The sequence below is a fragment of the Chlamydotis macqueenii genome, chromosome 4 (genome assembly GCF_036417535.1).
Source record: "Chlamydotis macqueenii isolate bChlMac1 chromosome 4, bChlMac1.mat, whole genome shotgun sequence".
Lineage (NCBI taxonomy): Eukaryota > Metazoa > Chordata > Aves > Otidiformes > Otididae > Chlamydotis > Chlamydotis macqueenii.
Genome location: NC_141559.1, coordinates 17298368 through 17324789, shown reverse-complemented (window position 1 = coordinate 17324789; position 26422 = coordinate 17298368). Strand labels below are relative to the sequence as shown.

General features: G+C 34.9%; 1 protein-coding gene across 2 annotated transcripts in view; it reads left to right on the top strand.

Moving 5' to 3' along the window:
- LRBA (LPS responsive beige-like anchor protein) overlaps positions 1 to 26422 on the top strand; it is a 423660-nt gene that overhangs the window by 282334 nt on the left and 114904 nt on the right. For both annotated transcript variants that reach the window (XM_086746251.1, XM_086746250.1), the window contains exons 41-44: positions 3145 to 3262; positions 4777 to 4879; positions 7673 to 7788; positions 9989 to 10101. In XM_086746251.1, coding sequence (XP_086602377.1) covers positions 3145 to 3262; positions 4777 to 4879; positions 7673 to 7788; positions 9989 to 10101 — 450 coding nt within the window. The remainder of the gene's footprint in view (positions 1 to 3144; positions 3263 to 4776; positions 4880 to 7672; positions 7789 to 9988; positions 10102 to 26422) is intronic.

Below are 26422 nucleotides of genomic sequence, written 5' to 3'. Positions count from 1 at the left end.
AGGTTTAGACCTTCATTTCTAGTATTTGAAGTAAAGGAGGGACTTCATGCAAAGGTGAAAGTAATTTTTTATTTTTAGTAGTGTTGTCATGCCTTCTGTTCATCTGTTGTTGCCAAAGTCTAATCAGAGGACAGTTTATCTAATGAGACTTGCAATCATAGAACTTTACAATTGGCTCATTTGTTTCTTTTAAGTGTTTATAAATGAAATGGTAAACTGTATAAATTGTCTTTCCCCCTGTAAGGTGCGATATGTTTTGAAATAAATGAAACATGCGGTAGATTAAACTTTAGTCTGATGTGTCAAACCAACTGAAATTTTATAAATACTTTTTCATGTGGGGAGGGTGGTGCTTTTTGTGCAGATTAAATTACATTGTACACCCTCATTAGTCTTCGCTCCGCAAATTTTTCCAAAACTGGTGGTGACAAAAGACAGAAATACATGAGTAGTTTTTAAACTCAACATACATAGTAGTATGAAGAAGATAGTTGTTCTTAAATTCTTCAGTAGAATTCTGTGTTGTGTGGCTTATGGGTGAAAACAGGCACATGCAAAAATAGTTTTTGAAAGTTGTAGTTCTGATAATACAGAAGTGATAACACTGATTAAAAAAAATCCTTTTGCCAGAATAAAAATGCTGAATTTAATTTGAAGTTCGAGTCAGTTTCTGCAACTAGGAGATGCTATTAATAAAATTAGATATCTGACAAGGAATAAAAGGTTGGATTGGGTTTTCATGAGGAATACTTAGTAATACGCATGAAAGAAACGTGTTTGTCTTCTGGACCTTTCATCTACTATAGGTGGTGTGAGCAGTGGTAATGTTGCAGTTTCCATAGCAACTGGTTCATTGGCGGGCTAGACCTCTGTCTAGGGTGCTGTCAGTGTGCCTGGAGTTTCAGAGAACAGTGTCCCAAAGAAGGTCTGCTTCCACCTAATCCAGTTTTAATTGAACTCCAGAGACTTTGAAGTGAAGCTGCAGACCAGGCAGACGCTATTCCAACTCGAAATTAAGGCCTTACTTGGCTAGGCCTCAGCTGCTTCTCACTCCTGATAACTTCTGTTAATGAGCGGTTTAAAGAATTGTTATAGTGGTGATTGGTAGTGTTTCTGCAGTGCAGTTCCAGTTTGTGCTGTAAATCCTATTACACTGAATTCAATAACTTTATCATGTCTATGCAAGGTGCACAATGTAAACCACCTCTGCTATTTTCAAGTCGGTGCTTTTCCTTCCGATTTTGAAGAAGTTGCATGCGGCGAGCTTTTGGCTGTGTGCAGGGTTTCCACTGTCACAAAAAATGCTCACTTCACAGGGTGAAAGTGGTACTTAATTATTTAACTTGCTGATTTTACTTACAGCATCCATGTAATAAGTGTTTGAATTTGCAATGCACAGACTGACAGTGACATGCAGGCTGTTGTGTTTTAGTTGTTACTGCAGAAAAGCAGAGGTCATCACATTCCTGCTTATCTCAAAGAATAATAATTGACATTGTAAGCTCCAATTTAAAGATCATAAGATGGATGAATATCACCAAAAGTACTGGGAGAATTTTGTACGCAGGCACTGCAACTTTGTCTCCTTTGTTACCTCTTTTGAGGTTGTGCTCTTTAAAGGATATTTATATGCATGTGACAAAAGCCAACTGCGGTGGTTCTGAACAGCACCATAGAATTATACAGATCTGCCAATTAGTGTGGATGGGTTATGGATGTGGTATGGAAAGCGTCAGCATGGCCCAAGTATGTTAGTTCCCCAGTTCCAGAAATTATTAGGAACCATTAAAAATCTCTAGTCCTTTCATTGCATTTTTTAAATTTTGTATTGGAATAACTATTTTTTTTTTTCCTTCTCTTTCGATGTGTGTGTGGGTGTTGGGAGAGAAGTTGTTTGTGGCACTAGTATTGAGGGGAAGATGAGGGATTAAGTAAAAAGAAGGAAGATGTGGGAGATACTTTGTACATTCTGCTCTTCTGTGCTATCTGCCAGTCTTGTTTGCTTTCAATTCACAAAGGTGGCACAGTATTTTATACTGCATTGTGTCGCGCCTTTAATAATGGTGCTTCTGCTCTCTGTGCTACAAAAATGAAGATTATTTGTGAGTATATGCAACATGTGAGGCAAAATCCTCCTTTGTTAAAAATTTATAAACAAATAATTGGGTTCATTAACAGTCTTCATTATGTTAAAGGCTTGAATTTCACTTTTTTATATACACAAAGTATTACTCAAGTGGAATTGTAGTAAGAGTGATGTTAACTAGGATTATATCTGAATCTCCTTTTCTGTGATGGATTTCTGTTAAGTGCTTTTGTGTTTGCTAAAATTGATAAATCTCAGATTTTCCTTTGCTTATAGTTTGTTAATCTGAGACAGAGAAGTGTCCAATCTCGTTGTCCCTTAATACTTACATAATTAAGCTTTGAAATGAAAAGGAAAAAGTGAAGCAACAAAGAAACAAAGTGGCTGAGGACTGAAAATGGGATTAGTTTGAATTGTGAAGGCAGACTAAGCATCTGTGTCTGTCAGATGGGATGACAGGAATTGTAACAAGTTACTCTGACAACCGCTTACTCCATAGAGAGATTATGCTGAGTTCATTTGCAGGTTTGTGTTTAACCTTAGCTGACAAAATGATGCTTAACCTCTTATACAGCCAACCTTTATACTTCCAGAATTAATGAATGTTGCCTTAACAATAAATGTAAGGAACATTTTTTTTCTTTAAAGACATTTTTTCTTGCTTATTTGTTACAGGCCTGTTATTACAACACTAAAGTGAGTGCAGATACACCTAATGGCACTAGTAATACATTTCAGAATGTTTTTATGCTTTGCTGAAGTGCCAAACATTTCATAATGTTTCTGAAACTCCCTTGGTTATGGAAGATAGGCAGTTGTCTTTAAAGGAAAAAATACAAGCAAATTTTTAAAATCCTTGACATGAGTAGTTGAATTTAGGACTTCAAAAAATCCATTATAGGTTCATTGCATGATTTGAAGTTTGAGCATATTTTAATTTTGCTGCACGTTTTGCATATAATTGTTAGAATCTATGTTTGTGGGTCAAACAGTTTCACTTTTACAAGGTATTACCTATACTGACAACATATTTAAAACTTTCTGTCTCTCTCTACTAGATCCTGGCATATACAGAAGGACTCCATGGAAAATGGCTCTTTTCAGAGATTCGATCCATCTTTTCCCGACGTTATCTTTTGCAAAATACAGCGCTGGAGATATTCATGGCAAATAGAGGTACTGTGAGTGTAGAGGAATTCCAAGTGTTGATTTGGGGACATGTGAATTCTGTTTAGCTATTTAGTCATGTCTTTTTTGGTATGGATTTGTGTAGCAGAAAGGCTTGGATAAGTGTCTCAATATTTAAGTTAGTATATATCTGTAATTTAGTTTCTCCTTTTCATTGTTTTTTTTCAATGAGGAATTATGATCAGACAAGATAACTGGGAATTAACAGTGCCTCACTTTCACTTCTATCCACATGTTTATTTAACGTTCTCTGGAAACTGTTGCTTAAGGCATACCTACCTCTGATCTGTTATGCATGGTTTTTTTTGTCCCTTTGAAAAGTTAATATTGTTAGTTATACACACCAAGAACAACATAATAGAACTTCACTACCAGATTAGAGCAGTGACTGGTATACCTTCATACTTTATTTCTACTAATAATTTCTTTCAGTTAGACCCTCGTGCAACTTAAAGAAATAAATGTAGATTTGCCTTGTTCATGAACCTTTTTTTCACCCTCCCCTTTCTTATGTTCCTTTTTCAGACACACATATTTACTGTGACAAGTCACTCAAAATACAGTGCAATGAGATTTGGAGATCTTGCTTTTGCTATTTTCTCCCCCTAACTTTTGTTTTAAACCAGGTTATATAATATCTTTGCAATTTAAACTAAGATTCTTCAGGTACTTTTAGTGCTTTCATACTGATAATGAAATTTTGAAAAACAATAGACACTAAATAAAGTAGGTCTTAAGATGATACTTCTAGAATCTAAAACATTGTTTTGGTAATGGTATGAGACATTGTTGTCTTGAAATCAGTAAATGTTCCAAAGGATAACATGTTTTATGCAGTTAGTATGCCAGTCAAAAAGTTTTTGTCTAAGTTTAAAATGGTCTCTAATCTTGAATGTGACAGGCAAGTATTCAGGCACATATCTCGCAGAGCGTTGTTGCACATATCCAAAATGCATATTGTCCAACAGAATACTAATGGTGTACATAAACATTTTTTTCTATTTTGGAGCCTGTAGTTGTGCTCTGTGAAGTCATAATGTCCACTGGTGATACCATAATTAGATTGTTATTTAGATTTTTAGGTTGCTGGTTTGTGTCATTGAATGTTTCAAACAAAATATGAAGATAATAATTTGAAGAATATATCTTGAAATTATCTAGAAAGTAAACTGGTAAATGTATGCTCCATTAATATATAAACTTTTTTAAAAATCAGTTTTAGGCAGTCATTCTATGCATATAGGTTTAACTTCCATTCAGAAAGGAAAGCAAATGTAGAGCTTGTAAGATTTGTAACAGGGATACCTTCTGTTGAAATTCCTGTTAGTGGTAAACAAAAGCAGTTCTGGAAATTGTAAAAAAATATACCTATAGTAACCTGAAGGAAGCATGTCTAATCTTTTACCTGTTCAACACCTAAGCTTAAGGTTAAATTTTATTGGCCAGAAAGTGTAAAATAAAAGATGTAAAGTCATGCTATATTTCAACTCTTGTGTTCACAGTGGGTGTTATGTTCAACTTTCCTGACCAAGCAACAGTAAAGAAAGTGGTTAATTGTCTACCTCGAGTCGGTATTGGTACTATCTTTGGACTACCCCAGACCAGGTATTTTACAATTTGAGTTAATTTTATCTATCAGATCTAAGAGTTCTTTTTTTTCAACAAACCAGCCTACATAGTTTGAAGTATTTACACCTACTGGTTTACAACACATGCACATTCTCTGCCTATCGCTTCTGCATGCTTTTTGCAATGTGTTTATATAATAAAAACTTTTGGCTTTGAGATTTTTTTTTGTGATTTCTGTCTGTTATAGGGAAGATAGCTTCTTTTTGGCAGTGAGACTCAATCACTTACCCTGCTTAAGAAAAAAAGGTTTCTTTATGCTTGCCAAGTCACTAAAATTTAAGACTGATTTAAGACTGGTTGTAGAACTGATTAGCTTTTATGGCAGTGTTCAATTATGTTAGGTTGACTGTAACATCCTTGAATCCTCTGCAGTATTTAAACATAGATGAAAATGATCGTTCCTCATCAAAAGGATATTGTAGTGATGTGTAGAACTATATAAGCTGAACAGCATGTGAAGGACTTGTATGGTGTGCTTGTCTTTTAGCTCTGGAGGACATTGTTAGGGCTGTTCAACCTGGAGGAGAGAAGGCTCCTGGGAGACCTTATAGGAGCCTTTCAATACTTAAAAAGGGGGCTAATAAGAAAGATGAGGACAAACTTTTTAGTAGGGCCTGTTGTGACAGGACAAGGGGTAATGGTTTTAAATTAAAAGAAGGTAGATTTAGACTAGATATAAGGAAGGAATTTTTTACAATGAGGGTGGTGAAACACTGGCACAGGTTGCCCAGAGAGGTGGTGGATGTCCCATCCCTGGAAACATTAAAGGCCAGGTTGAATGGGGCTCTGAGCAACCTGATCTGATTGGAGATGTCCCTGCTCCTTGCAGGGGGGTTGGACTAGATGGCCTGTAAAGGTCCCTTCCAACCCTAACTATTCCTTGAGTCTATGCTTGTTCAAATCTTACAAAGTGAGAAATTTTTATTACAATGTCAGGCTGTGTGTTTGGATCCTAAAACTGAAGAATATGATTCAAGTTGCTACATCTTTTTTAGCAGAAGATTACAGCTTGATTACCAGATACACTCTAGATGAAACACAGTAGCATACTTAAATGTTCACTGAGGCTGATGGAAATACAAATTTTTGAGGTATAACACATCTCTAGCTTGACTGGTTACCTCTTGTATTTTAATGAATTATAAATTATTTTTAAGTTGATTAATTTCTAAATTTATAGAGGAAACAGCAACCCTGAAAGAGTATTTGATTGTTGTTACTTTAGATTTTTATTTTTTTTAAAGATTTCTGTGCACAGAAATGGGATTAAAATAGTTGGGGATGTTTTCTGTTGTATTTTGTAGTTTACCTTTTTTTTTTATCAAGTCTAGAAAAAATTCTCTTGAATTGCAATCATACCCACTCTGAAGAACTTAAGGATTTCTATTTACAGAAGCAAATTATGTGTGAAAATTTTTGAATCTATTGACACATTTGTTCAAAATTTCACATCCATTTATACTGATAAATTTGTTTTCAATATAATACAGTTTATTAAAATAGAAAATATTCAGTTACTGTAACTGTTTTCCTTAATTGTTTACCAATACCTGTTGTCCTGGTTCCAGCTAGGAAAGAGTTAATTTTCACCTGAGCTGAGAGATGAGCTGGAGCTGGTGGCACCTGTGGATGAGGGACACAGCTGGCATAGGTTACTCATTAGCCAACAGCTGGGGTAGTTTACCCCAATTAGCCCAAGGGCTCTTCCAGACCTTGTCACATGCTCACTATATAAGTGAGGAAGGTGCTGAGGAGAGTTTCTTGCTACTTAGGAGGAAGCTGGGCATCAGGATCTACAGTGAGCTATTGTACTGTAAATCACCTACTTAAGTATTTTCTGCTATTGGGTTTTGTCTGTTTGTTTTCCATCTTTGTTTTGTTTTCTTCTGTTGTTCTCTTAAACTTTTTTTTTTTTAATCTCAACCCGGGAGTTTTGCCCTCTTTTCTTTACCGGTTCTCTTCTCTGTCCCACTGGAGGGTGGAGAGACTGCATAGCTTGGTCTTGAGTGGGGCTAAACTACAACACCTGTAAAGATTCCTTAACTAGAACTGTATCTAGATTTTTTTTTTCCCCTCTAAATTATGCAGTTCTGGTATTTACAGATGTTTCTATTATGAACAAAACAATCTTGGGAATTTTATGATAAGCTCTTCTCTGCTTGATTTATTGTTCCAAGGAATGACTCTGTAGTCTTCTTTCACAAACATTAGGAAATCTGGCATCAAATTCTAAAAGTTGAATTGAGTTATTTATGACTAACTCCCCAATACTGCCCAGAATTTAAACCTCAAGAGGATGGACTTCATACTGAAGTTCTATCATCTTGTCGTTGTTTTCCTTTGTTCTTGAGGGATTTAAAATCCTCTCCTAAAAGATGACTTTATTCTTATATGAAATTCTAAAAGTCGTGTAATTTTCCTATTTAATGGTCTGCCATGTCCCTAAATCACTAGGAACCTATTTCTGTAATACATCAAGCCTTCATGGAGCAGCTGAATTTACACAGCTGTAAAGGGTTCTGTTTGAAAGCTTTTGAATCTTGACATGTCCAGCTGTCCAATGTTTTAAGTCTTTTGTTCTTATTAAATTATAAACTTTAAAAAAATGGACATCAAGTGTCCAAAATAGCAATTTGATCCCCAGAGAAATCTAGCATAGAAATAGTAAAAAGAATATGTACAACTGCGACTAAAATTCAAATGGGTAAAAAGGAAGACCCAACAGGTTTTCTCATTATTTTTTCTGGTGTGTTTTATTTTTTTTTCTAGACGCATTTCTTTGGCTAGTCCACGACAGATTTTCAAAGCTTCCAGTATGACCCAGAGATGGCAACACCGAGAAATTTCCAACTTTGAATACCTGATGTTTCTAAACACTATAGCAGGTAACACAAATTACTATGATGACTCAGAAAAGGAGTTAATGGTGGGAGAGTCTCAACAGATGTGGGCACTACTTGATTTTGCCCTTTTAATAAGTAACTTTTTCAATCTACAATTTTCTTCTGAAGAGCAACTTTACAAAATCCTCCTAAATGTACTTTATTCATAATTATTTTTATGTAAGAATAGAGAGGCATGCAATTCATAATGCTGTACTGAACTGCATTTAAAATGTATCTCTTAAGTCACAATATCTTGACTACTGTGGGAGGACAGGATCTATGTAGACTGTCTGCTATTTAGTAGAGTCTCAGAAATGGTAACTTCTATCCTTTAGCATTATAAGGTTTAGTATTCATTATTACTATCCTCCTTAAATACTGCTGATGCAACAAGTTCTTTGTAGGGCTGGAACCCTCTGGGAAGTCTCAGCTGGCGAGCAGCATATACCTGGAGCCAATAAATACTACCCTTACAAGATGTATGGTTGGTGTCAGAAAAGAGTGTAGTGCCTGGATCACCAGCACTACTGTGTCAGGACACCATTCATCCATTCCCAGATCCAAATTCATACCCCTGTATGGTTGTCCTAGGCCCTCATTCTGTAAATGCTAATCTATATTTAATGTAACCTGTCTACCCCATTACCTTCTAACCGACTCACTTCATTTTAGCAAATGGAGGCTAGTTGTTAGATCTCATGATCTCTTATTTTCCAACGTATTTTGTTTTCAGAGCAACTTACAAAATTTCTCAGTTTTCAGCTCTTTTTGATGGTATTGACAGTGTTGAAAGGTCCATTAATTCCCTTTCAGACCTGGCTCTTGCTAACACGATTGGTATAGAAAATGCCTCTGCTTGCACTAATTACATTTTATACAAATGGTCAGTTTTGCTAGTTTCTGTAATCAGTCATTAAGTCAGAGATGCCAAGATGTTGACAGGTTTTATAAATGTAGAGGTCAATTGGCTTGCCTTCTTACTGCAGAAGATCATAACACTGTTTTCTGTGGCTTTAGTGAATGATCCTTTTTAATATATTACTGAAATAATAAAGTGAATTCTATTTGAGGTTAAAAGGAACAAAAAGATGAAGTTATGGATAAAGGGAAAGTTTAGTTGCCCATGAATGGTGGGTTAAAGATTGTTGTGATGGCTATCAGTATCACTGTGATGGATATCACAGTGTCATGCAAGTAGCCTTAATCCTGAATAAGAGATAATGTGTAACATAACCAACTGATTAGGGAAAGGTAGAATCTGATTATGCCGTTTAAAAATTCTGCAAACCAGAATAGAAGAATACCGAATAGTGTAAGAAAACTGGAAAAAGAAAAACTTACATGGAGTTTTAGAAAATGTTTTCTGACAACCTGATAGATTGAGTTGTAAAATAATATTCCCAGGGAAGAAAAACCTCTCCTTTGAGACTTTTAAGACCAGGCTAGACAAAATCCGAGAACATACTGATTGGAGGTCATGTGAATGAATAAGCTTCTGCAACAATATCATAAAAAGAGACAGAATCTGTGTAAAAATTATGCATTTTAAAGTTACAATCCAGGGTATGTGGTGTTTGTGTATGTATGGTGTACAATTATTCTAGTTGAATGTTTTGGTTTTTTTTTTCTGGAAGAAGGATATTATTTTCATCTTACAAATGTATGAAGGTGCATGTGTGATCCTAAAACCAGAGCAGATTTTCTGTTCTGGTTAATGTTGGCATATCCATAGATGATCGATGGTCGAGGAAGAATTCCCCTTAAAGTGAATTCACTAGATGAAATGGTTATTGCTTGCATAATTTCTCAATCCAAAATCCTGAGCTGCTTCATTCTGCTTTCACATATTGAATTTAGTTCACCCCTAAAGAAACAGAAGACAAGATGACATAAACAGGGAAAGAGGAAATGAGTAGAAAATGAATATATTTAACTGTCACTCTTACTGTACGCAGAAAAGTTTGCAATTAGTGTGAAATGGGTTGCAATGTTATAGATTAGATACTAGCAATTTGTGAACTTTTTCATTATCCTTTTAAGTAAAGCAAAGTAGAACACTGAAATGATAACAAGATCTGAAATAAATTACAATTCATTTGAAAAGCACATAAAGTTATATTGTTGTATCTTTAGAGGTTGCTCTTTTAGTTAAATATGACTCTCTTAACTCATGGTGAGTTTTTTTTTGTTTGTTTTTGAGGTCGAACTTACAATGATTTAAATCAGTACCCTGTCTTCCCTTGGGTTATCACCAACTATGAATCAGAGGAGTTGGACCTTACACTTCCTAGTAACTTCAGGGATTTGTCAAAGGTATTTGTCATCAGATATATCTTTTTTTTTCTCTCCAGTTTTTATCACAGTAGCTTTCAGTCTTGTTAATGTTTTCTGCGGCATTTGATACATTAATGTTAAATGCAGAGCTCTTAACAGTATTTAATTTCTATGTGTGTATACTGATAATAGGAATCAGGTTGTGGAAAAATGAATTATTGATGTATTCTTATTGCTTCTGATTGCATAAATTTAATAATTGTTAATGGAAGGGACTCTTAGTTGGAGCATATGTGTTACATTTAATTTCAGTTTTTAATGAAGTTAGGAATGCTGAGGCTGCTAAAGATTAAAAATTAGCCAAATAATTTTCTGTTTCTCTGATGAGAATTCTGCCCTTTTAGTAGCAAAGCCTGTGATGCCATTATATTGTAGACTACTTTTGAATCATTGCTGTTATTCCCTTAAGTAGAAACTTTATTTTTTCACTTCTTTGTGTATCCCCTTCAGGTGTGCTTAAGTAACACAGTTGTCCTTTTTTCAGACAGATGTTATCAGTTTTTAACCACTTTTCCAAAAAACTCCTTTCTGTCAGAATAGCTTGTTTGTCTGAGGTTCTTTCCCAAACAAACATATGCAGATGCAATTTTATACAGCCTATTTAAAGCTTTGTAGAATATCATTATTCTCTTTCAAGCTTTTCCAAAAAACTAATTTTTCATTTTACAAAGCAGAAGCGTCTCATTTTCTCTACAAAGACTAAGCGCACTGATCATCAAACAGGATCTTTTTGAAAAGCTAGCCATTACAGGAAATGATTGGGACATAGAGCAGTATAGTTAATTGTTGGAAAAGGTAAAGAACATTTTAATTATAGCTTGTTTTTTTACATATGTCTTCTATACAAATTGGTAATTTGATAGGGAAAAAAAAATCCCCAAATAAGTAAGGCAGTTTGTAAAAATTCTCACTTTCTGTTTGCAATTGATAAAGCTAAACACAAGTCTATGAAAATTTCCAGGAAATGATTTTTTTTTTTTGCTACATATTTAGTATTTTAACCTTTAAAAAGGTACTGTAATAGTCATCATATATATACATATATATGTGGATATATATATTTGAAGACTATATATATATTTGAAGACTATACCTTACCGTTTGCATGTGTGTACAAATAAAAATAAAGGAATAATGTTTTTATGTCCAAGGAAGAGAGATACTGAGACATTGTCATTGTAACCTTTTCTAATAGTGTTATTTACTTTGAATAAGTCATGAACTCTGTGCTTTCTCAGAATGTCTAACTCACACAAATCCATATTCACTGGTAAACCTACACGTTTCATATTTTAACAAATCTTTCAAAGGTAAATAATATTTTAAAATAATTTGTTGTTGTGGAATTTAATAAATGATTTCTTAATAATCCCCAGGTGAGAAAATATCTGAAGGTAGCTTACAACTACCTATCACCAACCTAGACTACACTTGTGAATTATACTTAAGTGAAAATTGAAAATGTATGAGTAACATCAGCTCTGTGTAGCTTGAATTAGTGTATAAATTAAATGTATTAATCATGAACGACTTCCTTGATTATGACATGATTTTTTCAAACTCATTTTCCATTAACTTTTGTTAAATGACACTTCTGCATGTATCATATCATTGCTAAAATAATTCAGGATGGAAAAAAAAAAGGATTCTCCAGCTGCTATACTTTTGAGGCATCTCCTTTTAATTGTATTTTAATTTGTAAACTAGTTAATTCAGTAAGCAGTACAGTCCTAGTCATTCTTTCTGTGCCCTGAAATAGGACTAAGTGAAGTGTAAAACGATTTTTCTTCGTTTTAGGTTAGGTACCACTCCATTAAGAAATTGGATAGCAAATCCACTCTTTTTCTAGGCGTTTTTTTATTAACAGTAACTGGTTATATGGATTTCTCTGTTCATGTCTTTGAGGATTACTAAGTATACTTTTAAGTTCTGAGGGAATCTTTCCATTGCTATTGCTGAGAGAGGATGTTACTTAGGGATGTTGCCAAGTGGACGTGACTTAGGTTGTATCTGTATTTATACTTAACTTTCTCAATCTTATGTTTGAAAACTATGAACTTAATATAGGAAATAATTATTACAACGTTAGATGTCAGTCATACTGTATTATGAGTAGGAGGAGTTTCATTAATATTATTTAAGCCTGTAACATGATATTCTTGTGAGCTTTCAATTTTTCACAGGTGATTGGCAGAGAATTGCCCCTATTGTAAGGGAATGGTGAATATTTATACATATGTAAATATTGCATGCATTTTGCCTCATGTTTTGTCAAATGTTGTTTATCAGACAGTGCATCTTGATCTCTGAAAATGTAACTGCTGTTCTGGATGAGTGCTAGTCCTTCCCATATACACAATGAAAGTCTTTTTGCCATACCTGTCTCAGATAGAATAGTTCAAGTTTTTGTTACTGTTTAAGCATTTCTAGCAGTATCAACTCTGTGTAGTTTAAATATTAAAGTTTGTGTCAGATGATGAATTCATGGAAAATACCTGAAAAACCTTGCTAATATTCAACTATGAAAATGTTTGAATGTCGTGTATATTGTGATACTTTCCTTGTAGTACAGTTATCTTGGGGGCAATGCTTCAAAATAAGTGCAGTTATATATTGTAGCATATCTACGCTTTTGCACTGCTAACAGTTTTAATAATATTTAAAGATATTTAATTTAACTTTTTACAGGGTTTTTAGTCTTTTACTTTTAACAGTTTTTAACTTTATTTTCCTTATGCATGTCCAGAAATGCATCAGAGTTTTTAGTGCTCCCACTGAGTGAAGAAAAGGAAAACTTTGATTTTGGTCTGGGAGAAAGGATGTCAGGTCAATATTTTTTGGTTGGTGTTTTTTTTTTTTTTTTTGGTATCCAAGAAAATTAGAAACGAAGATGAAAAAAAAAAAGTTGCAAGTTAAGGTTAGGTATTACGAAGTGTCAAATATGAATAACAGTTTTGTTAATGTATTAGCTAGAAGTCCACAGTTAGTACAGATTTAAAGAACTGCAGTGTATAGGTTAAACCAACACTTTATTTAAGCAGCAGTTTATGGCATTGTTTTGAACATCAGTCACACAATGATAAACCAAAGCAACTGAAATGGATTGTGGTTAATATTACTGTCAGCCTGACGAATGCTCTTGACAAATGCCAGGAGTGCACTGCCACTCTGTTACCCTGCTTTGACTTGAGTGTTTATTTCTTAAGAGGTGGCTATGGTTTGGAATGAGTATTACATATTATATTTATAGCTGCATATATTTTATTTATACAACAGACACAGTTTCCCACCAGAATATATCCCATTTTCTGCATTACTTATGTTATTCAAAAGCACATTTTTTTTTTTCTTTATTCAGTGGAAGCAATAAATTGCACTGTGTTTCTGGACTTGGATAAGGGGAAAAAAAAGGAAAAATACATGGAAAATACTGAGATATCAAAGCATGATTTTACACTCTCAAAAGTTTGTTACAAAATTTTGCTGTGTGCAAGTAGCTGTTGATAATTTTTCTTTCATAAGGCATAAAATTTCTGTAAGATCATAAACTGACACTGCCATTCTTAAATCTTTTGTCTTCACTATAGCTACTTATGTACATAATAATATTTTTATTCTCATTTTTATCATTTTTATGCGATATTTGTTAAATCATCATCAATTTTATAGTGACTGTTATGTACATAATGGCTTCTTTTCCAGTCAAGTGTACAAAAGCAACAAATAGCTCTTACCTTCAGTGAAGTGAGGTGTTTAATGGGTATGTGGGAGCCACTGATATCAAATACACTTTGACAGAAAAGAAGTAATAAATTCTTTTACTATGACAAATTAGACTAGTTTTGTTGTTTTAATGTAAACTTCACTGTTGACTGTTCTTCAGCATACCAGCCTGAATTCTGTTGTAAGGTGCCCATTTCAGGAGCACAGATTCACTACACATATAACTTGTTCTGCCTATTTTGCCCTGTAAGGAAACAGAGTGGGATGGGCATGGAATTTGCTTACTTATCTCTCGTTGCCTCTTGTCAAAGAGATAGAAAGTAACAAATGTTTTGATGTGCACTTATTATACTTTTGCAAATTTTTTAAAGACATCTTTTTGCCTAGAGAGGCATTAAGGCTTGTACAGGCATTCTGTGAACCAGTGCTTTTCATGAATGAAATGAAAGTTATGCTTTATTCAGCTCGTGCTCCAACATAAAATTACTACCAGTGAAAACTGGTAAACTCACCAGGAGGACTCCGTGTCCTTCTAGGTATAAATCATGTTCCAAAACTGGATACTAAAGGAAGATGAGAGGAACAGTGTGAGAAATAACAATAGAGAGTGCAGTGATGATGTCTTATTTTGATAGGCAATTGCATCTGGAATTTAGGCACTGAAACCTGTGATGCTTGACACTGCTGGGCTCAGCATCTGCCCTGGTTGCACTGTCACTGGTATTTCAGGCAGTAAACTTGTCATCTGTACCTGTGACAAAAGATACTGCTTAATTAAAAAACATTCCAAAGCCAGACAGGATACACTCAGAAGGAGGATACAAATATTTTTCCTTTCAGAGCAGTTCATATGAGTCCCTGCTTGAAACAGGGCAGTAGAGGAAATAAAATATTTCAGATTTTGTTTCAGAATCCCTGGCAGTTAAGAAAAGGTCCAGTATATTTTCTAGAATTTTGAATCACCTCAAGAAACAGTGGTAGAGATATCCAGACCAGTCCCCATCTACAGTTAGGCTGTATCTGAAAATGAGACATTTTTCTGTATTAATTTTTCAGTCTGTGATGGATTTTGATATTTTTAGTATAAAGTATAATTATCAGATTCTCTTCATTATCAGATAACAAGTTATCATGCTTTCTTTGTGAAATGCAACTTGCTTCTTCAAGGAGAGAGTCACTCCATCCTCTGCATCCAATTGTAGGCAGAATAGGGAACAGTTGAGAGAAATTACTACAGAAACTGGTTATCATCTTGCTGTAGATGTACATTTGACTCCATACCTGTTTGTGCAAAGAGTTTGACAGATCTAGACATTTGACGTAATTGTGTTAAAAGAAACTTTTAGGGGAAGGGAAGCATTCAAACAGGAAGCAATACTCTGAGGAGTACCTTGATTTTTGGGGATGTGTGCATTGGTACCATTTAGGAAACCGTAAAAGAGCTAAACCAAGGTGAGAGTAGTCTGTCGTATTCCCATGAAAAGTTTTGGTTAGTAACATATTTTTGCACTTCTGAATGGGAGGAAAGTGATTTTGTGAGACTCCCAAATGCCAGTAACCCCTCAGACAGATTCTGTCAGGGACTTTTGTGAATGATAAAATTGGTCAATTATCCTTTCTGACAGCTGAATCAATCTGTTGTTTCACTTCCTTTAGCACATTTGGCAAAATTAGGAGACAGAGCTGCAAATGGTCCCACGGGTCTGTGACTGATCTGCTACAATCGTCTGTTTTCTAGGTCCCAGGTGGTTTTTTTTTTTTTTTTTTTTTTTTTTTTTTTTTTTGCAGCACCATGGTCAGGTGCCCACCCAGAGCAAGTCCTTATGTCTGCCAGCCTGGGCTCGGGTGATTCAGGACCATGGACAGGGGCATCCCTAGACAAGTTCGAGCAGTTCTGTCGAAGAGCGGGAACATGGCCACGAGGAAGAGTTGTTTCTTTAAGTGAAGTAGTTACTGTATTGTTAAGCCTGACTTAGATACAATCCTTAGAGGCACTTAGAAGTTTGCTGCATCTGAAACAATTCTAGCTCTTTTGGATTTTAGTCTCAATCTCTGCTTGACACCCACTTGTTTGAATTTCAAATACAGAGATTTTTGTGCTGATATGTTGGTTTGAGCTTTGTGCAGCATGTGTCTCAGGACCTTTTCAGAGTAAACATTTGATTGCCATGTATGTTTAGCTGCCTGTTTCTCTACAACTCTTTTTGAGACCAGCTGAGACCGGAACTTCACCCAAATACATCTCTGAGATGATTTATCAAAACATACTTTCTAAAATCCTGCTCTGAGCCTAGATAGAATTTTTAAAATATTCTGTGAGTTTCCATTGCTCTATTACAGTGTCATAACTATCCTTTTATATCTTTATCTTTTTTTCCTTGTCATTACTTGGTTGTTCCATGTGTCAGACCATCTCCTCTAAAGAACATATAAGTGGATGGTAAAGTGCAGCTCACTACCAGTCTTACATTCTCTTCCCTGTTCTTTTTCCACCAGAGGCTTTATTTTTTTTAATTCAAAAGAAGCATACTCTTTGCACTTCAGATGTATATAGCAGTTTCTAGGATCACTTAATTATTTTCAAGCAATCTTTTTAAAAATGTATTTAGGTATTGGAGCAAAAGCCATGTTTACAGGATCAATAAGAATCATTTTGGTAATGAGCCTGATAATATTAATCTTCCCCTGCCTCAAGGAGGAATATTGTTTGGAATGCAGAAATACTCAAAGACAGTAAATCAGAATTAACAGTGAATGTTCAAAATGCTGTTCATAGTTTTTATCTGATGTTATGGTCCATCCTGCTCTTGTTTCAACTTTAGTTGCCCTGAACATATGTCATCTTCTAATTGGAAATGAACTGAGGGAGGTTCATGACCTTTTAAATGATCACAAGAAACCGTGGGGCACGTCTGATCATAAAAAGTACTGGCAATCAAAATGAAGTAATTTCACACACGTGTCTTGGGCCATAGACATTTTAAGTGTGTGTTTTCTGTCTTCCTAATGTAAAGTGAATGTTATTCTCATGATACAGTCTCTCTTCGTTTTTGTATTCATACATCTGAACTCCAGCGGATTATGAGCTGCTACAGCACACATCTGTGTAATTCAGATTTCTGAACACACTTGATGATGGCTAAATTAAAAATTGCACTCATACTGGAAATGAGTATGAGCTTTATCTCGCCTAACTGGAGCTGTGTAAAAGTGAGTTGATTGAAGTCCTAGGAGCAGGAAGCCTGTTGAGGTCAAAGGATAATCCAGGTATAAAAATAGCGCTCAGAGAAAATGAGAACATGGTAAAATCATAATAATAATAATGGTAATCTTTGTTTAAGGATGAGTTTAAGGTGGTTCTCGGGCTGTGGCTTTACGTTGATGGAGACATCAGATGATCTGTCTTAAACTCAAATATCGGCAAATGAAAGTGTAGATCAAATGAAGGAAATCAATAGAAAAGGATCACTTGGAGAAGACAGTATGATTCTAAAAGCTTGAATTTAATAGTCTAATAAGATTAAGAAAAAATAATTTAAGTATAATGTCTAGCCAATTACTTGAAACTGCTTCAGTAGCAGAAACACAAGGTTAGTTTCCAAAGTGGGATGGTCACTGGCATTCCAAAGGTCTTTTCTGTGCTTTATACTGTTTAGCATATATGGTAATGTGGAAAAAAAAAAAAAGATTGAAAGAGAGCTGATAAAACTTTCTGACAATACTAATCTGTTGATGATATGGAAGATGATGGCTGACTAATCAGGAGACCTTATGAAATATGTAATAAAATGATGGATGAATTCACCTTAGATAGGAGTGAAGCAATGCATGTGTGAAAAAATATACATTGATGGGATGTAAGCTGACTATTTATATTCAGGATCGATGTAATCTAATTGTAGTAGTTTATGAAATCATACAGGTGGCAATAAAAAATTCTATATACTTTCTGAAGTACATCTTTCTAGCCTACTGCTGCTCTTTTGTAGGGCTTGGTGCTTACACGCGATACACATTAATGTATATTTTGTGTGCCCTGACAGTGTTTCATCTGCTGAAAATGCAAGTTTGTGTCAGCTTTTAGCTTGAGATCCTGTGCTGTTAGTACAAGCCAAAATGATTATGTTTTTAGTTCTTATTGTCTTATATAGATCTGGTGTTAGGTATAATGGCTGCTGTTTTCTGTGACAGTGGCTTGTGTGGTGTGTTGGCAGAGGAGCATGGTCTGTGAAGGGAAGGCAGAGACAATCCTTTCATCTCCTGATATGATTTAAATATGTGTGGATTCTCACTAAATCTTGTTTCTCAAAATCTGTAAAAGGATTTTTATTTTTTTTTAAATAAGTGAATGGTGATGCAGGGATTTCTTTCGCTTGACAGATTATGTCTTGGATAGTATATGCAAATGGTTGCTTTTGGCTGGCAGGGTTATTTTCTAAGTAAGGCAACTACAATGCCATGCCCTCCTCACCGCCTGCAAGCAGCTTGATTTCTCCTTGTGATTCCCAGGGACATGCAACTTCTGTTCTCATGCAACCTCTGTTTTGGAAGTATACAGTACATAACAGCTCTCTTCAGTTTACTTTCCCAGTAGTATTAAGGTGTAGTAATATCTGAAATAGACAGTGTGTGACATTCAGTTGTGCTGAACAACTGAGTAAACCTTACATAAAAGTGTATGTGTGCTTAATTAGTTTGCAAGCTTACAGTTCAGCAGTGCATTATTTTGGAATCTGCTACAGATGGTTGTAACAGCATTTTGATACTGTTGTTAGTAATATGAAGGCATGGAGATCATTCCTGTAAGTTCAAATTCTTCCAAGATTTCAGGTGACCTGAGGTGTATCCTATCATAAATATATTGCTAAAACATTGCTAATATTGCTGAACATAATTTTTCTTCTTTTTTTTTTTTTTTTTTTGTGTTTAAGTTTAGTTTATAATTCATTTTTTAACTGTATATTTTGGGAATCTTCCATGTTTTGCACCATTAAATATTATTTATATTGACATATTCAGACATCCTAGTTATTAGACCACCTTTAGATGATTTTTACTTGACTGTTCTTGTTGTCTCAAAGGAATGCAGGAGGTCTTAAAAAAAAAATCTTAATAATAAACCAGTTGGAGTGAGTCCAGAAGAGGGCCACAAAAATGATCAGAGGACTGGAGCACCTCCCCTATGAGGACAGGCTGAGAGAGTTGGGGCTGTTCATCCTGGAGAAGAGAAGGCTCCAGGGAGACATTATAGTGGCCTTCCAGTACCTAAAGGGAGCCTATAAAAAAGATGGACAGAAACTTTTTAGCAGGGCCTCTAGTAACAGGACAATGGCTCTGTCTTACCTAAAAGAGGGTTAGATGCAGAGCAGACATAAGGAAGAAATCTTTTACAATGAGGGAGCGTGGTGGAACACTGGAACAGATTGCCCAGAGAGGTGGTGGATACCCTGTGCCTGGAAACATTCAAGGCCAGGTTGGATGGTGCTCTGAGCAACCTGATCTGGTTGGAGATGTCCCTGCTCCTTGCAGGGGGGTTGGACTAGATGGTCTTGAAAGGTCCCTTCCAACCCAAACTAATTTATAATACTATATGTACAAATACTTTTAGTTTAATTTGCATGCGTACAACTATTGTCTCCTTTTATTCCAGCCCTTAATTGAATTCTCTGTTTCCCTAGAATAGAGAATTTAGCTTTAAAAATTTTCTATGCCCAAGGCATAGAAATGCCCAAGGATCCTACATTTGATAAAAATGCTGGTCACAGTCAGCTGGTTATACTTGTCACTTAGTTAAAAGGAGCTGCTGGGAAATAGTTGTCTGCACCCTAAGCTACGCCTGCAAGAATTAAATGAGGTAGCTGGTAGCCACTTCTCTGTGTTTCTTCACTAGTGCAAATGAAAAGCTATATCTAAGGGAAGAAATCATTTGCATGTAAAAGTAACTGCAGGTTTGTTGTACTGGTGTGCTCTTAACTGACTTCTGTTATATCATGTGCACCAGCCATTTAGTATAAAGTTGTAAAACAGGAGCCAGTCCAGAAGCTCATGTAGCTCACTGTCTTGCGTCTATGAACAGCCAGTAGCAGGAGCCTAGTGAAAAAAAGAAAAGAAATAGGGCATGTAAAGCATCATCCTTCCCTTCAGATAACCTTCTAGCTTTGAAAATCAGAAGTTTAACTATTTTGTGAACAGGAGAAATCATTTAGGCAGTCATTTTTAGTGACCACTGATGGACTGGTGGTCTAGTTGTCCGTTTTTTCTTTTTTTTTTTTTTTTTAAACATATTTATATTTCCTCTGCATTGGTCCCTGAAGCAATGAATCTAGCAACTTAATTATATGAGAAGGTATCATTTGCTTTCCTTCGTAACTATCGTAACTGTGGCATAATTTTTTTTTGTTTGTACTCTGTGGACCACCTGAAGTCTTGCTTGTTTGCAACTCTTACCTATACTTGAAAATTATTTTAGTTTAAACTTGACATAAAAAGAACAGGAAGTGTTCTTCAGAACTTGCTTTGCATTATTGTCCCATTCGTTTCCCATCTTCCTACAAATTTTCGAGTATCATAATTATTTGTAATACCTATATTCAGAATAGTGGATTAGAATTATAACTATGAGCATAATGACCTGCCAGTTCTAAAGGGGAAGAGGCTTAACTAGATGAAACATTAACAAATATCTACTCAACAAATTCACCAGAGATGTGTGTTGACTTTTGTGATTGAAAAAGAAGGCAGCACAGCTATATGAATTTTTCTGATTTCATATCTTAATGTCAAAATTGGTAGAGTACACTCACTGATACTCATAATTGTTGCACAGTTTCAGCACTGCATATACAAAAAGTGTTTGACTGTAGGATTCCTTATTTCACTAAGAAACCACATGATATTCAAGTAGCTGCTTGTGTTGAAGTCTCAAAAACTGAGTGTTTTAAGTGACTGAAATGTGATTTACAATTAATAGTAAAAAATGGTAAATCAGTTTAGAATTGGAGCAGAAAATACTGTGTATTCTTCCCCAGTGAGTATTTAGGTGATACAAAAGTTCTGTTAGTTCTGTCCCTTTGGCTTCAGCCAAATTTTGACATCTGAATTCATAGTTCCCCTCTCCTAGCCTAGTCTTTGTGGATTTGGGCATCTGCTGTGAAGCCAGTGCTTTTGGGAATGAGTTGGTAAGAATTGTTTTTCTCCTTGACAGATGGTTTCCATGTTTTAAATCTTTCCTGGAGAAGCTCAAGGACCAGTTTAGTTGATCAATTAGGGCAGTTCAAACAGTTCAGCAGATAATTGTGTTTGGTTTTTTTTTCTTTGGGAAATGATTCTTTAACGAATTTGAGTTAGATATGGATTAAAGGTAAGATGCTCTCTAAAGAAGATGGGGGAGTTGCAGGACCTAATTTTTAAGAAAGCAGTACTCAGTTGTTTGAGAGGAAGAATGGCAAGTTCTAGCAGTGAATGAGACTAGGTTCAGAGACAGGTATGGCATTTTGTGGCTGCTCCTAAACACAAAAATGACAGATGAAATAGTGATCTACATTATATGAGTTTACTCCCAGATATTTCCCAGTTGACCTAAGTTAATAAGGTTTAATAATGCTTGCATCTTGTCTTTGTGTCTCTGTCTGGGAAAAAAAGAAGTTTTACTGAGATGATCAGAAAGTCCCACTGACAGTATTAGAAATATTGGCTAGTTCTGGAGTTAATTGTGCGTTGGTGATACATAAAGTAACTAAACAAGGGATTCTCTAAAAATGCAGTTGTGGTTAGATTGCAGCAGTGTATATATACAGCACTTAACATACTTAGGACAGTGAGAAGACTTAACACTGGAACACTGAATACACATATCTGTCTGTCAGGTATCTGTATATTAGAATACATTGATAAGTGGACAGGTTGCAGAGAAATATTAAGGCTGGAAGAAATGCCTTAACATGGAAGACCTGAAGAGCTCAATTTCTTTTGTTTATTAAGAATTCTAATTATAGTCTGTAAGTATCTTTATATACAGAAAATACTTGGTAAGTAGAGACTCTGTGATATGTCACAGAGAAGCATAATAAGATTTCTTTGGTTACACACCAGTAAATTCATAGCTGAACTGAAGTGCATATTTTTTAGAATAAGTATCACAATTATCAGTAGAAAAGGCTTCCAAGAAAAATAGCAGATTGTCCATGTACTCAAGAGTCAGATGCCTTTCTGGAAAGCAGACTGGCCAAATACAGCTCATGCTATAATCAAGTATAAACAGTTGGGCTCAAAATCATGTAATAGAAAGGCATTTAATGGCTTTTCATACAAACACAAGGCTAGATGAGATGACCTAATGGTCCCCCTGGTCCTTTAAGCCCAATGAATGTATGAAAAATATCAGTAATGAAAACCAGATAGTCATCTTGAAAATAAAATGTATGAAAAACAAACATCATACTTGGCAAGGATGCTACAAAACATGATTCAATGATACAGACAATTGTATTCCCAGGTATCCAAATACCTGATTGGATGTGAATAAAAAAAAAACTATATAAGAAATCAGAAGGAAAAGCAATTTTTATTTTTTCCCCACCCCCCCCTCCATTCTTTCCTTTTTAAAAACTTTTCTTCTTTTCACTTTTTAATTTTTTTCATGGTGAAGAAGTTTTGAAATACAAAAGTCAAGGAATAGTATTTTCATTAATTTTTAAGTCTTTCTGTTCACACTGGTCAGGATGGACTTTGTTTCTGGAACTGCCTGTTTTTCAGAACTCACAGGTACTTGCACAGATCTCCTGATTTCCAGTAGTAATTGTTAAGATTGCTGTCTTCAAAAGAGGTAACAGTTAACAGTGAAGACAAAGCTATGGTATCTTGACTGCTTATTGTTTGCAGTAATTACATGCAATTTACTGCCCTAGTACTTTAGTCTTTCATGGACCTTGAATATTAATAAATTAAAAACTCTTCCTAGTGTTACAATGGGTAGGAAACGGTGAAAGTGGCCATGTTTAGTTTAATAACAGAAGCCTGTGTAAAAGCCGATAACAAAAGGCAGCATGGGTAAGTACAGGACATGTCTGTTTATTTGGAGTAATGTTATTTTAAAAATGAAGAAGACATTAGATAGGAATTAAAAGCACCTATTTTTCTTTTTAAATGTGTAACTATAAAGGTATCATAATTCTTTCTTTAGAAGACTTTGATCTGCTTATGTTAGGTCATTGGCAATTTTCAAATTTATGTATTCCTGAATATAAGCAACAGGATCTAGGAGAGATTCTAACCTATGTAGAGGAGCAGTGAGCAATGCTGCTTTCTTCTCTTGGGTGCAACAGGGCCTCTCCTGAACATGGAGGCAAGATGGGCCACTGTTCCAGTGTCTGGCACAGAGTAAGATTAAGAACCAACAAATGTAACTGTACACTGTAGTGTCAGGACATATTTAACAGTAGCAGATGGTAAGAGTCAGTGTGTTTTCTCAGTTATTTTTCAACAAACTATTTTTCTGTGTTGTGTCTCAAAGCAAGCAAGCAAGCTTGGTCCAGAAACAGATTTACTACATTCAGTTCTTGGTAAAAATGTAAGGTTTGTTTATTTTGAGATATTCCTAATTGAGAGCACTTGAAAAATCAATATCAAATGAGATTGTTGTTTTGTTTTTTTTAGGAATAGCTTGTAACTTTTGTATTTGTAACACATGTTGTTATAGCAACCACTTTGGGTCAAAACCCAGGTGATCATGCCTTTGGAAAAGGGAAAACAAAAACTTTCTTACCCCAATTCTTCTTCCGTTTTGGGCCCTTTTTTGAATGAACTCTGACTTTAAAACTGTATGCCATATTTATTTTTTTTTGTCTTGTCTCCTTTAATCTCATTCATTATTTTTACTTGTTGGAATTTTTCTCTCTCTACTATTTTTTTTTTTTCCCCATCTAAATAAGTATTTTTAATTGGTGAACTAATATCTAATTTCCTTCTCTGAGAAGAGATACTGCAAAGAAAATATATTCTGGGATTTCTGGATATGAAAGCTTTTCAGCTTTTCTTCTTTAGTGGTCTGTAGCCATGGGGAAACTGTGTTGAGTAGTGGAAATTTGTGGTCTCACAGCTACATCTAGGATTGCTTAGTTTGGAGTTACTCTTCTTCCCTTGGCGTTTACCCACAGGGGACAGAATCCAGTGTGTAATCATGATTCTCTGTTAATTTTGAAATATGAAATAATTACAACATTTCAGGGTTGGGGTTTTTTTGGTTTTTTTGTTGTTGTTGTTTTTTTGTGGGGGTTTTTTGTTGTTTTTTTTTTTTTTTTTTTAACGAAATTAAAAATCAGAAGGTATTTGAATATTCCCTGTATGTGCTTTATTCTGTAGCTCAAGCTTAGTTAACTGTTCACAGAGCAGTGTAACACACTAGAATCACCTCATCCTTAGAAGCAGTTGTCAGAAAAATATGGGCCTGCCTGGTAGAATGTATTAGCCCAATACATTGTCTCCATTTTATTATGAAGCTGCTGGGGAAGCTGTGATATACAGCACTGTCATTACAGATCTATTGTTAGAAGGACTCTACGGTCTTCTGTGCACTGCCATTAATTTATAGCAGTAAACAATATGTAGCCCTCCAACTGCAGCAAAGCAGAATCTTTTAATGAGGTGGATGTTATTACCACAATAAATCAGTGCATTCGTGTAATGTATAATTCAATGTGTGTATTCCCACTGTAACTTCTCTGAGTAAGCTGATAGTGTATCATTGTCAGTGCACAGCTCCACGGTTCTTTTTTTTTCCCTAAGCTTTCTTTCATTTGGGGACTTTTTTATTTGCTTGCAAATAAATGTGACATGTCTTGATAGTTGTCCTGTTGCAGGCTTCAGAAACCAACTGTAACAATAACAGCCAAAATCAATACTGTGGGTTCTGCCTATATGGATCTCTGCATGATACCTTTTTTTTTTTTTTAAAAAAAAAAAAAAAGAGAATGAAATCAATTCTAATTGGGTTTAGCTTTATATTCAAGGAATGTAATTCTATAACTATTGATTTGGGCTATACTCATTTGGAGAGTAATAAAAACAGGGGCAGATAAAGAGAATACATAAAATGTTACAGAACCATACAGCACAACACTCTTTCTATTTTTAATTCGTATAATTTGTCTACCAGTGACCACCTTTCTTCTTTTTTCCCTCAAGCATAGCTGAGTCTTTAGGGAAAATCAGTACAGATGGAGATTCCAAAATGGTTCTTTGCAACAAAGAGACTTCTTGGAGTCAGTTTCATTCTGCCCTGGAATAAATTTGCTAAATCAGATAAAAAGCCTTTTATACAGGAACCACTTCTTTTAAAGGGTTATATATCAAATTAGTGAACTGCAAAAATAGTAATTAACCTAAGATGTTTTCTTTATCCTATTGCAATGTGAAAGATGCTCTAAGTAAAAAATGTTAAGATTAGATCTTAGGTTATTCGTAGATCTAATCTGTCCTAGAGGAGAAAATACTTTGAAGCTTGTATATGCCAAATTTCACATGAGCTGAAAAGATGCAGTTATTTGAATAATAATAATAATCTGAATAGCAGACATAATTTTTTCACTTGAACTATGCTTGAATTAGTGACTAGGTTACTGATACTTTTGTTCAAGGACTTTTTGTTTAAAGCTTTTGCTTACCTTGTAGTGTATTCTTAAGTGTATTTATTCTTGCAGAACAGAAATAAGAAAATATTTTTGCATGTTTAGTTTTCAGTTATGTTTGAATGCATCCATTGTCTGTACAGATTGACATCATTGACGTTAGTAACATACAAACAGTGTGCTCAGTATGTATACAAAATTGTATTGCATACATGTTTTGCACATATATACAAAGGTATTTTAGACTGCTTACAGCATTTTACATATGGATGATTAAATTAACTTTTGAGTTTCTCAGTGATTTGTGACGTATACTCCTTTTTCCAAATCCTTTATGTAAAATTCTGCTGAAGAAATACACAGCTATAGATAACAAGATATTGTATTTTTAACATTTAAATAGATGTCTGGGTGTTTATGTCCTAGGTAAGCGCTGAACAAAGAATAACACTTAGTGAAGGTGTAATAGACTTTTTTTAGTCATACCTATGTTACTTGTTTATGTTATTTAAATGTTTTTATAGAAATAAATATAAATTCGGTATTTTATTTGTCTATTTCAAAGTTTCAAGTTTTCTCCTTTAAGTAAAACTTGTCTTGAGATGGTCAATAGAAAGCATAGAAACAAGAACAGCAATATCAAAATTCCAAGTGCACTGTTAATATTCTTCCACCCTGTTTGTCACTATTTTTCCCTCAAAATATCCAAAGATATTTCTTGTTGTTGCTTACCATTTGCTTAATAGTGTATTCAACATGTACACAAGTTAACAACTCTTTGTCCAAGACATTCCACTGTGAAGAGGTTTTTAGTCATTGACTTGTTTCCCCAGTAAGTAGAAATGGGGCCTATATGAATGCAGAAGAGACTTTTTTTTACAACCAGCTGTGTGCGTGTGCATGAAATCTTGGTCTGAAATACACACATCTGTTCAGGTACTTACCAAACCCAA